At 42.5% G+C, this 15,790-nt stretch overlaps 1 protein-coding gene and 1 long non-coding RNA gene across 5 annotated transcripts in view; one reads left to right on the top strand and one right to left on the bottom strand.

Moving 5' to 3' along the window:
* Nucleotides 1-15,790, top strand: part of GLIPR1 (GLI pathogenesis related 1) — a 45,274-nt gene that overhangs the window by 18,085 nt on the left and 11,399 nt on the right. For 2 of the 3 annotated variants that reach the window (XM_045069094.1, XM_013056044.2), the window contains exons 3-4: nucleotides 7,926-8,192; nucleotides 9,383-9,625. In XM_045069094.1, the coding sequence (XP_044925029.1) occupies nucleotides 8,019-8,192; nucleotides 9,383-9,625 (417 nt within the window). In that variant the 5' untranslated portion in view covers nucleotides 7,926-8,018. Of the gene's footprint in view, nucleotides 1-5,115; nucleotides 5,231-7,925; nucleotides 8,193-9,382; nucleotides 9,626-15,790 lie in introns of those variants that run through there. The other variant, XM_013056045.2, reaches the window with a different exon arrangement.
* On the bottom strand, nucleotides 1,182-7,016 carry LOC123388827. 2 transcript variants are annotated; one of them, XR_006603336.1, is made up of 5 exons: nucleotides 6,723-7,012; nucleotides 6,085-6,175; nucleotides 4,003-4,112; nucleotides 3,354-3,443; nucleotides 1,182-2,683 (listed from the first exon to the last, which is right to left on the bottom strand). It is a non-coding gene; the product is annotated as an uncharacterized LOC123388827 (long non-coding RNA). The 2 variants fall into 2 exon arrangements; XR_006603335.1 differs by having other exon boundaries at nucleotides 3,354-4,112; nucleotides 6,723-7,016.

Raw genomic sequence — 15,790 nt, 5'->3', positions numbered from 1 at the left:
TGACATATCAGATAAAGGGCTAGAATCCAAAATCTATAAAGAACTTACCAAACTCAATACCCAAAGAGCAAATAATCCAATCAAGAAATGGGCAGAAGACATGAACAGACATTTATGCTATCCAAATGGCCAACAGACATATAAAAATGTGCTCCACATCACTTGGCATTAGGGAAATACAAATCAAAACCACACCAGTCAAAATGGCTAAAATTAATGAGTCTGGAAAGGACAGATGTTGGCCAGGATAAGGAGGAACCCTCCTACACTGTTGTTGGGAATGCAAGCCAGTGCAGCCACTCTGGAAAACAGTATGGAGGTTCCTCAAAAATTTGAAAATAGAGCTACCCTATGACCCAGCAATTGCACTACTGGGTATTTACCACAAGGATACAAATGTAGTGATCTGAAGGGACACAAGCACCTGAATGTTTGTAGCAGCAACGTCCACAATAGCCACACTATGAAAAGAACCTACATGTCCATCAACAGATGAATGGATAAAGAAGATGTGATATATATGTATATATATACATATATATGTAATGCAGCCATCAAGAGAAACGAAATCTTTCTGTTTGCAATGATGTGGACAGAACTATAGGGTATTATGCTAAATGAAATGAGTCAATCAGAGAAAGATAATTATCATATGATCTCTCTGATATGAAGAATTTGAGAGGCAGGGCAAGGGTCATAGGGGTTAGGGAGGGAAAAAAATGAGACAAGCTGGGATCAGGAGGGAGACAAACCATAAGAGACTCATAATCTCACGAAACAAACTGAGGGTTGCTGGGGATAAGGAGGTAGGGATAGGGTTGTTGGGTTATGGACATTGGGGAGGGTATGTGCTATGGTGAGTGCTGTGAAATGTGTAAGCCTAATGATTCACAGACCTGTACCCCTGGGGCAAATAATACATTATATGTTAACAACAACAACAACAAAATTAACAACGTTAAAAAGAATGATAATAATAAAATAAAATCATTTAAAAAAAGAAGAAGAGGGGCACCTATGTGGCTCAGTGGGTTAAAGCCTCTGCCTTCAGCTCAGGTCATGATTTCAAGGTCCTGGGATCCAGCCCCAGATGGGCTCTCTGCTCAGCAGGGAGCCTGCTTCCTTCTCTCTCTCCCTGCCTTGCTGCCTATTTGTGATTTCTGTCAAATAAATAAATAAAATCTTTGAAAAAAAAAATAAAGAAGAAGAAGAAGAAAAATTATTACCAGAGATAAATTTTATCTGAGTGACTCATGTGTATGGCAGGACAAACATCTAGTTATCAAACAGCTCCTAATCTTATGGCCCTGAAAATTGCCTTCCTCTTCTTTGAAGCCATTAACTTTTACCCTATTCTTTAGTTCAGGATGACATATATACCTCATTTTACCTCTTGGTCTTTGAACCCCTATGTACGTTCTGGTTCCCATACACATGAATTTAAATTTTATTTTCTCCTGTTACTCCATCTCCTGTTAGTTTAATTCTTACACCAGCCAGAGGAACTTTTAAAGAATAGAGGAAAATTTTTCCTCTCCAACAAAAGGAAAGTAGTAGGAATACAAAAGACTGGATTATTTCTTCCTTAGGTCAAAATAATTGAAAAGATACCACATGACAGAATCCTTAGTAATGAAGGGGAGCAAAATTTGCCACCCCAAATTACATCTCTTTGGGATAAGGATTATCTTGAGCTGGTTATATTTAAGAAATTGCAGAATAGAAAAGCTCTGAAAACTGAGTAGATATTACCCTTTTGTAGGAAACATTTACATTTGCAAGGAAAATCTCCATTTGTCAGCCTCTCCCCTTTTCTGTGCCCCCCCCCACCCCGCATAAGAAGAGAGGGATGCTATCTTTCTAGAATTTATAGAAACTCTTATAAATGGAGAAGGCAATGATTTAAATCAGCGTAAGGACCATACATACCCTTGTTTACGGTGCTTTTCCTGATAACCTCCTGTAACAGCCTTTCCCCTCCCTCCAACAAATTCTTTCTGTATTTAAGGCAGTGGCTTGGGCCATTTCAGGAAGTTACTCAGTTTTTATGGGTATCTTTCATGCATACAGGAGGTACACATGTTATTAAACTTGTGCTTATTTTCCAGTGCTAATCTGTCTTTTTATTATAGAAGGTGGCTCAGCCAAGAATCTAGAAGGGTACTAGGGAAATAATTTTTCTTCCTCCACAGTTACAAGAAAAGATTCAAGATAGTTACAGTTATGCTTGAATACACAAATATAATTAACCTCATCCTGAGAACTACATATAACCCCAAGCTCCCAGCTATCCAAATTAGACAAGACATGAACCTTTATAAAGTTACTAGTCTTAACAAGGCAATTGTTTTTTGAAAGCATATCTTCAATTGTTGAGTAGAGAAAAGAAATATATTTAAAAAGAGAGAAAAGAAATGTATAATGCAGCTGAAGACCTCAAAACATAAAAACCAGAAAAGTATTTCAGTTTAACAAATGAAACTGTCAGTATTTCTGCTTTGTATATTATCTTAGAAGAAATGAATTTATTCATTAGTAGGAGCATGTCTCTAGTCCAATGTGTTTATGTGAGAAGGACCTTTGAATAAAAACTGACATTTGCCTACCATTTTCCATTTGATCTCCAAAGATGCTTAAAAACTAATTATAAAATATCATTATGGGTAATTGAGTCCATCCATTTCTAAAATTAAGAAAATAAATAATTTACATTATTCAAATGAATATCAAATGCAGTGGCATAAAAAAATCAAGACATAAGGAATTTATTAAGAAACAAATCTAACACCATTCTGAATAATATGCATCAAAATCCATTGTCAATCTATCACAATGATTTTTATATTGTCAAGATATTTTTTTTCTAATAATTAACTTATTTAAAAGTAATTCCATAAAGTATGAAAATGTTCTAGGGTTGTTTTTTTTTTTTGTACCTGTGGGACACACATATGCATACCTATGTTATTAAAGGGAAGAAATAATAATAGTTAATAGAAGTAGTATTTATGTGTCTTGCATGAACTGAACTTCTTATTTTACAAATAATTTCTTTTTTAAAGATAGGGAAACTAAGGACCAGAGAAGTAGAAGGCTCAGTTTTACAGCCAGTACATAGGACCACCTTTGAACCTAGACAGTCTAAAGAACCTGTTGCTCTTGGACAGCTGGGTGGCTCAGTCAGTTAAGTGTCTGTCTTCAGGTCAGGTCAGGATCCCAGGGTCCTGGGATCAAGTCCCAAGAATCGAGAATGGAGTTTCTTGCTCAGCAGGGAGTCTGCTTCTCCCTCTTCCTGCCCTTCTCTCTCTCTGACAAATAAATAAATTAAAGGAGAAAAAAAAAAAAAAAAGAACCTGTGCTCAACTCCAAACAGGATTTGCAGTCAGGCAGACCCGATGTTGCCATCTCAGTAGTGCCATGCTCTTGGTCCAGGTGTTTAAGTTCTTTAAAAAAAAGTCTTAAGATTGGGATGTGTAAGATAAGGATAATAATGTATCTCCCGCAGCTACTGTGCAAGCGCAGTGAGAGAACGGATATGAACCAGCTCAGCCTGGTGGTTGCCGTCCCTGCTGCCACGTGGCCTAACTCACGTGGTTTCAAAGGTCAGGTTCTTTCCTAAATGTGTGTAACCTCATGCCATGGGACCCAGGCTAGGCAAAGACTTGTTTCCTCATCCCAGCTTCCATTTTTGATGTTATGCTACTATGAAAGCAAGTCCTAGACAAATTCTGCTAAGTGTCTAAACATTCGTGAGCAAGCAGTTACAAAAACAGTTCCGCTCCAACCATTCACTCGTATGCGAGGCTCGCCCAACACCCCTTCTCAAGTCAGGGATCCCCTCTTCAGGTGAGGGCTGACACCAGGGACTCTGTTAGAGAGTGTGCTTGGCTATCTCTCTTAAACCTCTTTCATGCCATGGCAGGGGGATATGTTCCATCTTCCCACACACCATCCACTTTAAACAGCATTCATGTTGCCAATGGAAACTGTTAACATCCTTACCCTAATTAACAAGCTCTCTGGTGTCCGTTTTCCTAACTGTATGTGAAGTGCTCCAACACCTCTGGAGTGTGGATTCCTGAGTAGAGTTCTTCAGTGCTGACTAATGGCTCCTAGGATAAGAGTTAGAGTTAACTTGGACCCACAAGCATCCAGACCACTGGCTTGTACCAAGTTATTATTGTGTGAGGTATTACCACACAGACAATACAACCGTGTCCTGTTGGTGTTAGGTTGATAAACGTTACAGTCCTTCCCCCTTTCTGGACCCTTTCCCTCCATCCGTCCCCACCCACCCGCATCCTCAATGTAGAAGGTGACTAGCGCCTCTTTGAAACAAAACATCTACAGAATCTATTAGGGATATAGTCTACATCACTTCTCCCCAAGAAATAAGAAAGTCCATTGTGGATCTAAAAAAAGGGGGGGGGGGTCTAGAACAACACAGCAAGGGTAAGATTTTTCCCGTAATGCATACAATTATCTCCAGCTATGGGAACTGTTGTTTTTTGTATTTTTTTTTTTAGAAGGTTCTTAAGTAAAACATGCAGAGATAGAGAGCCCTACCTCATCATTCATCCACAAGCCCTTTAGTCTTTTACCAATGCACGGTTTGATCAGCAGTGCATATGTGTTAATTTGTGTGTAATTAGAAAGATCCCACGGTTCTCCAAAATAAAAATGTCTTAGTTTTTTTTTCTGACTAAAAAAGATATATGCTCACTGTGAAAAAATGTCCATAATACAGAAAAGAATAAGGAAAGTTAAAAAAAAATCTAAACTGCCACTATTCAGAGATAAACACTGAAAACAAATCTTTCTTAACACACATACATACTTTTCAAGGAGAGCGTGGCAACGACCCAGGGTCAAGAGAGGACAGACTCAGTAAAGTTGTAAGCCTTCCTGAAAAGAAGTGGAGGCGCGTATTTGCAACCTAGCTGAAAGTTCCTGTTCTGAGTAAATTACTTCTGTGGGCTTTTGTTGTGGAAATGTTTTTGTTGTGGAAATTAGGAACTTCAAGGGTTTGGGGGATTGTTGAAGGGATCACAAAATGTCACTGAATTTCCTTGTTTGCAAGGTTTTATTTTTCTTGTTCTGGTGCTCAAAATTCAGTCTAGCTCACAGACTCAGAAGAAGGAGGCCTGCCTCTTACCTCAGAAGGTTTCACTGTTGACTATCACTACGTTGATCAAAAGGTTGCCTCTGAGCCTTACACTAGGAGTCTCAGGTCAGTAAAATGGAAAGGAATGCTAGTACAATTTTAGGCAGCCTGGACACAATTGAGATTGAGTATTACACAAATAAGTAATTGAGTATTTTGTGAGGTTGTTGGGGGGGGTGGGCGGCAGCAATAATTTCAGTTTAGAGTTCTGGAATGCTTCTTTTAAGAATTTCCATCAGGGCACCTGAGTGGCTCAGTGGGTTAAAGCCTCTGCTTTCGGCTCAGGTCATGGTCCCAGGGTCCTGGGATCCAGCCCCGCATCGCATCCGGGCTCTCTGCTCAGCAGGGAGCATGCTTCCCTTCCTCTCTCTGCCTGTATCTCTGCCTCCTTGAGATCTCTGTCTGTCAAACAAACAATAAATAAAATCTTTAAAAAAAAAAAGAAGAAGAAGAATTTCCATTAAAGGGACACCTGGGTGGCTCAGTTGGTTAAGCATCTGCCTTCAGCTCAGGTCATGATCCCAGGGTCCTGAAATTGAGTCCCACACTGGGCTCTTTGCTCAGAGGTGAGCCTGCTTCTCCCTCTGCCTACTGCTCCCCTGCTTGTGCTCTTTCTCTCTCTGACAAATAGATAAATTAAACTTAAAAAAAGAGAGAGAGAGAGAGAGAGAGAATTTCCATTAAAAATAATCCCCCAAGCCTATTCTGTTCACCATATCTCTTGATTTTCTAAAATACTGGTGTTTTCTAAAACCAGATCCCACCCCAACTACAGTTAAAAAACCCTTCTGTAACTTCCTATTCGATTTCTGATAAAATCCAAACCACTGGCAGAATCCAGAAGTTTTCCTTGATGTGACTCTTACCTCTCTGCCCAGTTGGATTCTAAATTCCATGAGATCTAGTACCATGTTTCTTACCAGCCCTCCTTGAAGACCATCTCTACCGAGAGAGGCAACATGCTGTGGCTTTCCCGGTTCTTGCCAAAACTTCGTATTTTCACCTTCATAGCTGGATACAAGACAGGGAAACTGAAGGGATCCCATGAGGAGGAAGGGAGGCTCTTTTTTTCCTTTGCTTCTTTTCCAGTTTCTGGTCTTACTAGGACCTACACCCCCTCCCCATTCTACACATGCCTTGTAATGCAAATAACATATGTTCTCCTTTATTATTACTTTTTTAAAGTAGGTGCAATGCCCAGTGTGGGGTTTGAATTCATAATCCTGAGATTAAGAGTTGGCATAGCTACAGACTGAGCCGGTCAGCCCTTCTACATATGTCCTCCTTGGAAGGGATGAAGAGAGAGGGACCCCTGGGTGGCTCAGTTGGGTAAGAGCCTGCCTTTGTCTCAGGGTGTGTGTGTGTGTGTGTGTGTGTGTGTGTGTGTGTTCAGCAAACTCTGCTTTTACCTCCTGCTGGCTCAGGTCTGATTTCCATCCTTCGCTAAGCCAAAGACCCTCTTGTTTGGTCTTGTGGGACCCTCGCTGGGTAACTGGACGGGGTCTGCCTGCATCAGGTATGTGGTCCCTATCCCCTCCCGTTCTCTTCCCCTCCTTACCCTTTCTTTGCTTGATCAACACCGGTCTGATTCCAGCTCAGCAAAGACATCGCTGCTGTTGTAGGAAACCATTCTGACCCTTCCCAGAATGGCTTAAGCAGCCTCTGTAAGTCCTTAGCCCCAGGTGCCGTCTTCTACCTAGACCTTCAACTGTCTGTGACCCTGTCACCACCATCTCACAGCCCCTTCGTCTCTGGACTCCCAGTGATAAAGAAAATCTGTGTTCTAAGATGGCCGACCAAGCCAGCAGGGGAATCCCAGCCCCTGCCCCAGGGCCCTTCTGGGTTCTTCTTCCTGCCCCACTTTGTGCGTGCGCCCAAAGTGCACCACGTGAACAGAAGTAGAAGTGTATCAATTGCCCCCGTCGCTTGTAGTCTGGGCTCAGACTTCTGGAGCTCACTCTTCTCTGAGCCTGTCGCTGTCAGATAAACTTCTATCTTCCCAGATCTCTGAGAGCCACTTGGTCCTTCTGCCGGGCAAGCCAGTCCAGGTTCCGTAACACTAGATCTCAGTGTTTATCTCCTATGACGAAACTCATTACCCAGAGCAGAAATTTAATATGTGTTGAGTTGATATATTCGCCGGTTCATGGGATCCTCCCAAATCCTCTCTGATTAAGGGGCTAGAAAAAGTTTTATTTGCCTCATTCAGTAAATAGGCAGCTGCTGAGGATTATAGTTTGGTAACTTGTCCAAGGTCGTACAGCTAGTGAGGAAGAGAACTTAAACTAAAATGTGGAATTGAAACAAGTGCTCTCTCTACCACTTCTCCCTCTCTTTCCCTTGGTTCAACACACACACACACACACACACACACACCCGCATCGAGAATGAATTCTGTCAAGTTACGATGTTAGCCAGATATTCCAACTGATAACGAGTCTTAAAAATAGTTTCTGAAAAGCATGTTGCCAGACGTTTATAGAAGTAAGAAACATGTTTCTATTTAACCACCAGAACCTCCGTAAAAATTGAGACTGTTATTTCTGGAGATTCTAGAATTTCCTTTGGAAATATCCCCTAACTAAAAGAAAATCTGATGCAGCTTCATAAAAATCTAAGTTAGAGTAGGTGCTGTGTTACTGAGAGCCACTGAGAAGGCGGGGATTAACAGCCCCAAAGTGGCCGCAAACCATGTAAGGAGAAACCCATTTTTTTAAACTTGTGATGAACTCATGTTCTGCTTTTTGTTTTTTTCTGAAAGCTGAAGTCCGTACCGGTGAGAGAGGCAGCCGGCCAGGACCCGCGGTGGCTCTGGGGTCCCGCCTCCGGGGACGCCGTGCCAGGCACACTGAGCATGCAAGTCGCCCTTGTGATGACAGCTTGGCTGGTTTCCGTAGTTCTCAGTCACGAATATGGAGCGAACAGTTTGCCCGACATCAAAAATGAAGATTTCATCAAAGACTGTGTTCGAATTCATAACAAGTTCCGATCAGAGGTGAAACCAACAGCCAGTGCTATGCTATACATGGTAAGGAAAAGAGCAGTGTCGTGGCAAAAGTAAGTAAAAAACAACTAATGTGTACTGACTTGGGAGGTAAATCCTTGCTAATCTGGAATGGTTTTTTTTGTTTTCATCTTGATTCATGGGTGTGGTGAATTCATAATCTGATCAAAAGGAATCCAGTTCAGCTCTCATAAGCGAGCACAGGAAGTACCTTTCACTTCTCTTTTGAGATATTTCCTTTCCTCTGGTTATAGATAGATTTTACCTTTTTTTTTTTTTTTTGGCCACTTTCTTCCCAGTTAATTTTTGAAGGTTTTGTTGTTGGTTTATTTTGTCTCGAAACTTGCTTTTTTTTTTTTTGCTGCTAGCAGGCAATTGACCTTCTCAAGAGGGTAGCATGGCGTCTCAGGAAAGGATACGATTTTGAAGCTGGTTTGGGTTTGAGTCCCAGCTCTGTGGCTGTGAGCGGGTTTTTAACGTGTCTGGGTTTCTTAGGGTAGGGCCATATTTTGTATATTAAATTATATAAACAATGTCAAACACAGCATATTCTGCATGTAATGGGTCCACAGTGAAATGCTGATCTGTGTTCCTCATTTAGATTCTGAATTCTGCACAACTCAATCATCAGGTTTTCCACTGGCCCTCTAAGTCAAACCTACTCAGCTGGAGGACCCGAGGGCAGCTGCTCCTTCTCTTTTCCAGTCATCACCCTCATTACGCTTCATTCCCCTTTCAGATTCTCACTCTGCTCACTCCTAGTATGTTGTCTGGTGACAGTTTTCATTCTTTTTGAATGGAAAGGGATGGCAGCTTGCTTAATTCAGGAGGCCGGCCACCGGGGCTGGAGGCAGACTCTGGTCCAAAATCCAACACCAGGCTTTCTGCCTCACCCAGACTGTTTTAAAGGGACAGTGAGGGGAGTGCAGTGGCCTGTAATGTTTCCCGATTCCCCCACAGATTTAGTGGTGTCTGCCTACAGCCTACGGGGCTTGAGGGTTGTGCAAGAGATTAATTCCTATTCTGTGACATGTGAGGGCTTTCTGTTCTCTCAACTGTAGGAGGCTGAGTCACCCTCTCATCACCAGCGTTCTCATGACTCAGTGTCTACACTGATCCCTCTTCAACTCTTTTTCCTCACTGTAGTTGAAAGATCTTCAAAAACCCCAATTTTCATTCTTGACCTTCCCATTGCTTAATGTTCCTTTTGGCAGACGTGGGACCCAGCACTAGCCCTAATTGCAAAAGCGTGGGCAAGAAACTGTAAGTTTGCACACAATGGACAGCTGCATTCCAACAGGCTGCACCCCAATTTCTCTTCAGTGGGAGAAAACATCTGGACTGGCTCTCTATCCCTATTCTCTGCATCTTCAGCCATCACAAGTTGGCACAGTGAAGTTCAGGACTATGACTTCGAGACTCAGAGATGCACCAAGGTCTGTGGCCATTACACTCAGGTAAGCATCTGCCCTGTATTCTCTTGAAATGGTCTCTTCAAGGGTAAGGAGAAAACTGGAATCTGGTGTTAAGCAAATATCTAGTAAGCTGCTGCACCTGTGAATAGGTAAGAGTAGAGGTTGCAAGATTCCTTTAAAAATAAGTAAGTGGAGCAAACTTCCGTAGCCGGGAGGTAGAGCTTGAAGAGTTCAGTTATGGGTGTAAACCTAATGATGAGGCTCACCAGTCTGGACAGACTTCCAGTGTTTTAATAACAGCAACCCCCCTGGGGGATTTTATTCCATTCCTGAGTCATCAGAGGACGTGACACTGAATGCATTTTCAGGGATGGGTCCTCTATGAAATTGGAGACTTGATTTGGGGTTCCAAAATTGGGAGAAATAAGAATGTCTGACTGAGGCTTCAATTTCATATCCTCCCGTTCCTGTGAGTGTGGGCGGAGAGCCCGTGATCTGTCCCAGACGACGAGAAAAACAACAGTGAGAGGCCACCATGTTAAGTAAACCATCCTGTGGCTATTCTGCCCACCAAATCTACAGTATTTAGTCCCAGTGGCCACATTCAGAGGTGCCCATTGAGTTTTGTTTGTTTGTTTATTTGTTTAACTCAAGCTGGTTTCGGTTTCTTAACCCCCTAAGGCATGTTTGCAACATGGAAACATATCCCTCTGGTAGCAACTTCTGTGGTCTTCTTACTCTGCTGCCTCCCTATCCCCACCACATTTCATTTATTTACTTTCATTTCCTGGCAGTCTTTGTCAAGCCAATAACTAAAGGGGCTGAACCCATGCCTGACTGGTTCTAATGTACAAAAATGTGATGGAATGAGGTCTGAGGGCGGAAACATTTTTTAAAAAGATTTTATTTATTTACTTGACAGACAGTGATCACAAGTAGGCAGAGAGGCAGGCAGAGAGAAAGGGGGAAGCAGGCTCCCTGCTGAGCAGAGAGACCAATGCAGGGCTAGATCCCAGGATCCTGAGATCATGACCTGACCCAAAGACAGAGGCTTAACCAACTAAACCATCCAGGCAACGCCAAAAACATTTCTAACAAGGTAGTTAACTTGGAATAATAGGTGTTTTTAAAGAGCAAAATATTGTTGGAAAAACTCTCAATGTAGTTCAGCCTTATAGAGCCTCTGGTCTCAGTGGTGTGGTTCCAGGCAAAACGATGTTGGCATCGCTATTTATTATTATGATGTGAAGGGAAGGGCATATTTCAGTGACCTTTTCACCTCAAGATTATTGTAAGCAAGGAAGAGTTATCAAACCACCAGTAGCATTCGTCCCTTTCTGGAAAATAAAAGTAAGGTTTCCCCTAGACTTATCCCATGAACCATTCATCTTGGCTTATGTTCACAAAAATACTGTAGCCAGAAAATTGATTCCATCAGAATCCCGCAAGTCCTCAAGGGCCAGAAAGCTAATTCCAGGTTGTCTACAAGGGGTACCTGGTACCATTAAACGTAGGGCTGTTTAAATTTCCAAAAATAATTGTCAGTTTGCCGGTACCGACTCCCATTCAGTTGTATTTAAGCTTCTACCCTGCACGAGGCACTGTTGTAAGGCCTCCCTGCCAACCAGAGCCTGGGACGCTCGCTTATGTCCTACCACGTTACTGAGGAGTGCAATAGCCAAGAAGTCAAAGTGAAGAGAAATGCGGGGTGGGGCAGGGAATGAGGGACACAGATGGCAGTGGCCCCTGACCCTTAGGAGGTGACCTTCTTTAGGGAGAGACATGCATGTAAGTGGATGTAATATGGTGCTAAGTGGTAAGTTGTGAGGAAACTGACTAGGTGCTGTGTGGGCTAAGAGGACGCAGCAACGTATCTGGCCAAAGGGAGGTCTGGAGACATAGGCCTTGTTTAAATAGCAGGAGCCGTACCAGTTGGTTCTTGAAAACTAAGTGAGAGTTTATCAGATGGAACAGAAAAGGAAGAGATCTCCAGGCAAAACTAACAGATGTACAGTGGGTACAAATGAGCCTTGTACTTCAGAAGAATGGCTGATAGCTCACCACACCAAGTATGAGAAGATCAAAGGACTGATCTTCTCAAAAACTGACCACAGACTTCTTTTTTTTTTTTTTTTAATAAAGATTTCATTTATTTGTTTGAGAGAGAAAGAGCACACAAGTAGAGGGAGTGGCAGAGGGGGAGGGAGAAGCAGACTGACTCCTCGCTGAGTCAGCCAGGAGCCCAATGTGGGGCTGGATCCCAGGACCTGGAGATTTTGACCTGAGCTGAAGGCAGATGCTTAACCGTCTGAGCCGCCCAGGCGTCCCGGCCACAGACTCCTAACCCATGCAAGTTAACACACTCCATGTCCATCATTCTAGGGACTAAAAGCAAGAGGAGGAAATTTGATTTTACATCATATAGACCTGAGATTTCAGAGACGGCCCTCTCCAAATTAGCAGAGCTTACTTGTAAAATTTCCCCTTAACATCTAGGACAAAGAAGGGCTCACATTTCGGACATGAGAAAACTCATTTCCTTGCATACAGGTTTTAGAGCCCATGCTGAGTGATCCTAACCTGTTCTCAGGATTAGAGACAACTACTTCCTACCCCCACTTCTGAAAAGCAAGCCTTATCCTGGACAGGGAAGTCCAGGGACACTTTGGGTCTGGGATAAAGCAGCCGCAGCAACTACTTTTAACAGAGTGTGGTACTCATTTCAGTAGTTTCAGATCTCCTTCGAATCTCACCACAAACCTGTCAGAAGCCGCAGTCATCCCAAAAGACATCCCAGTCACCAGACTCAGAGAGGGGAAGAAGTTGTTTTCCCAGATCTCACGTCCTCGCCTGTGTGCATGCAATCTCAGCTGGTCTGCGGGAGACCCCCTGAGCACCAACCCCAGTCCCCCCAGTAAAGTTCCATTTCCTCTGCCACGCATTGAAAGAAACAATCAGGAACCAGGAGAAACTCGCCAAACTGCAAGCACACGTGCGCATCGCGGGGGGAAAGGAACCGCTCGCCCAGAGAAGGTGGTGATGAAGTCTTAGAATATAGATAAGGTTCAGTGACATGGAGTTTGGAGCCCACGGACAAGAAAGAACTCTTGAGACGTCTTTCGTGCAAAATGGTGGTTTATTAAAGCATGGGGACAGGACCCATGGGCAGCAAGAGCTGTCCTGGAGTTGTGAGGGGTGGTCCATTACATGCTTGCAAGTTGGGAGGGGGTCAGGGATGGTGTTAGTCTCTAAGGAATTTTGGAAGCAAGGTTTCCAGGACCTTGAGGAGCTAGCTGTTGTTGGGGAAAAAAAAGTTATTCATTACCAGTAATAAAACCTTTTCGTGAGACCCTTTAGATGTATATCAGTGGGCCATATGCTTGGGAATGATTGTCAACACTATCTTGGAGGGTTTAGAGATAAAGATTCCAGAGGAATTGTTAAAGTAGACTTACAGGATTCTGGTTGGGCGTAGGGGTCTGTCAGGCTAGGATTGCCCTTTGCCCTTAGCAAAGTGTTCAAGTCGAGGCAGTTGAGTTTCTAGAGGAATGCCACTCTGCCTGTTTTAAGGGCTTGTCAGTGGGTAAGGAAATTTAATAATTTTTCTTCGGCCTCTGTTTCCTCTATCAGTGGTGCATTAGAACGGCTACAGCCGATGATAAAAAAAACTTCAGGTCTCCTTAAAGAAGTTAGGGGTTAACACTATCTCTGGATTGAAGAAACGACTATGTTCACAAACCAGGAAACAACCATCTCCCTTCACAAGCCGAAAAGTTCTAGCATCCCTGGCAGTGAACACTTCGGCCACCACAGGCAGTGCCAAGACAGAGCAGCTGACAGAAGGGCTGCCCAGCGTCTTCAAGCAACCTGGTGCAGACAGGCCGCCCACTTCAGGAAGACTGGCTGAAGCTCTGCCCACACAGTCTCTGGACAGAAAAGCACCATTTGCTACCACAGAGGAGGGGGAGGAGGATGGAGTTCCAGATCTTGCAGAATTTCTTTTTAAAGATTTTATTTATTCATTTGACAGAGAGGGAAAGAGAGGGCACAAGCTGGGGGCCCTATGTGTGGACTGGATCCTGGGACCCAGAGATCATGACCTGAGCTGAAGGCAGATGCTTACCCATGAGCCACCCAGGTGCCCCTGGATCTTGTGGAATTCTGATGAGGCTTCCAAGAATGAAGCAAACTGACCTGAGTCATCTTCTGAGGAAGACAGACTTAAGTTACGGGAAGCTGCTATTTTATATGATGACTGCTTTTAACAATTTTGTCCACGGATCTGATGAAATCTAGATCTCTAACTTAATTTTTTAAGCCCAAACTTCTTGGACACTACGCTCTTTTCAGTTTTTGCTTAGACACAATTCATTCTTAGCAGCTAATTAAGCTGAAGAAACCTCAGAATAAAGTTTGAAACAAGGTTAATAAAGTTTTGCCTAGTTAAAAAAAAAAAGGTAGAAGTTGTCTTCCCAGTGTCACATAGCTAGTAAGAGGAAGAGCTGGGCTCCAGATGTCAGGTATGTGATGAGGATTATATAATAGGATTTATATAAATTATATAAATTTATATAGGATTTATATAAATTTACTAGATAATTATGTAAATTATCTAGTAAAGTACTGGTACTTAGTAGCCATTAAACAAAGTTTAGATCTCTTTCATGAGCTGGTCTTTTTGCCAGTTATATTGGAGGAAGATTTTGACAGCCTGGTAAACATGACTTTAGGTTAGAATATAATGTTTTCATCCTTGCAAGAAATGTTATTGGTAGGTTCAAGACCACTCAGTTGCCATTTTAAATTCTTGCTGGAAATTACCTCAAGTGGATATTATAACCCCTCAATTATCCTTATCTTCTACTAATAAAAAGCAAGCTATTTTCAGATTTTGGCTGGTGCAGTTTGGTTGTACAGAGTGAAGACAATAGATTTAGATCCAATTACTAACTCATAAAGATGGGGTATTTCTTGACATGTTAGGTCAACACTTTAGCTCAGTCTTCACTAGAGATAGATTTGCACTGTGTAATAATTTTGGCATATTAATATGGCAGATTGGATATTTTCTTGCCTGAAGTTCACCTTTATAAAACTTGGGAATAGTTTGACTTCAATATACGGGCGGGGCAGAGCTTCAGTTTGGTAGTGCTGAGAATGCCCACTAGATGGCATCAGAGATCTCATTTGTGGCTTTAATCCCTGCTGCACTGCCACCCTCTGGAAATCGTTACTCTAATGGAACCAATGAAAGTGGGACGTGTTTCCCAGTTTGTCTATCTGGTTTTATAGATGTTGCAGTGTCACCATACCCGTGATAATAGTGCCTGGTAATGAGTCAAAAGGACTTATACTGAGACTTGAAAGATGGTAGGAAGAGAGCAGTAGCTCCAAATGAGAGACATACCTGCCCCCTATAAGTTCCCCAGATGCAATGTTTTTGTTAGAAAGGAATAAAAAGTCGTTCCTAGTTCCGCTAAAAGGGAAAGCACTCTGAAGCCTCTTGCTCAGGGCATGGACCGCCCTCACAGTACTTTGTGGTCAGGCAGAGGTAGGTTCCAACTTTCATCTATAAAAATAGGAGCCATACCTCTTTTGTGATTTATTACAAAATTAAACATGATGTTGCATGGAAAGCGCTTAACACTACCTTGGCACCAGGTGAACTCCCAGTAATCAATAGTTCTCTTTGTTTTTTTAATAATTAGCATTTCTTCCTTATCATTTTAAAAGATAAAATAAAATAAATGAAAACATACAACAGGAATCTGCCTGATACAAAGATAGTTTTCAAAAAGTTTAAAACAGAAGAAAATTCGTAATTAGAGAATAAAACATGAACATTTGCTGAGTACGTTCTTACGAGCACATTGAAAATGTCAAAAGAGGTCCGTGGAGTCGATAGTGTTATTCTCACTAAATAGTGAAGGAAGCTAAGGTCATGGTCACGGAGTGAATGGCCGAGCTGGAATATGAACTCCGTCTTGTAGCCCTGGACCCCACAAGTTGAACCCAGAATCTAAATGCCGCATTGGTGGTTCAGTGGTAGAATTCTCGCCTGCCAGAATCTAAGTGCCCATAAAGCTTCTAAAAAGAGACCAACCTGAATGGAGGATAAACTGTAGGACAGCCGTGCAATAAAGAAGTGAGCCTGACAGTACGAACGCATCTCAAATGCTGATGCTTAGTGCAAGAAGCCAGACCGGA

The sequence above is a fragment of the Mustela putorius genome, unplaced genomic scaffold (assembly GCF_011764305.1).
Source record: "Mustela putorius furo isolate JIRA1106 unplaced genomic scaffold, ASM1176430v1.1 tig00003911_pilon_pilon_pilon, whole genome shotgun sequence".
Classification (NCBI taxonomy): Eukaryota; Metazoa; Chordata; class Mammalia; order Carnivora; family Mustelidae; genus Mustela; species Mustela putorius.
The sequence above is the reverse complement of the archived record's forward strand: the minus strand, read 5'-3'. Positions and strand labels throughout refer to the sequence as shown.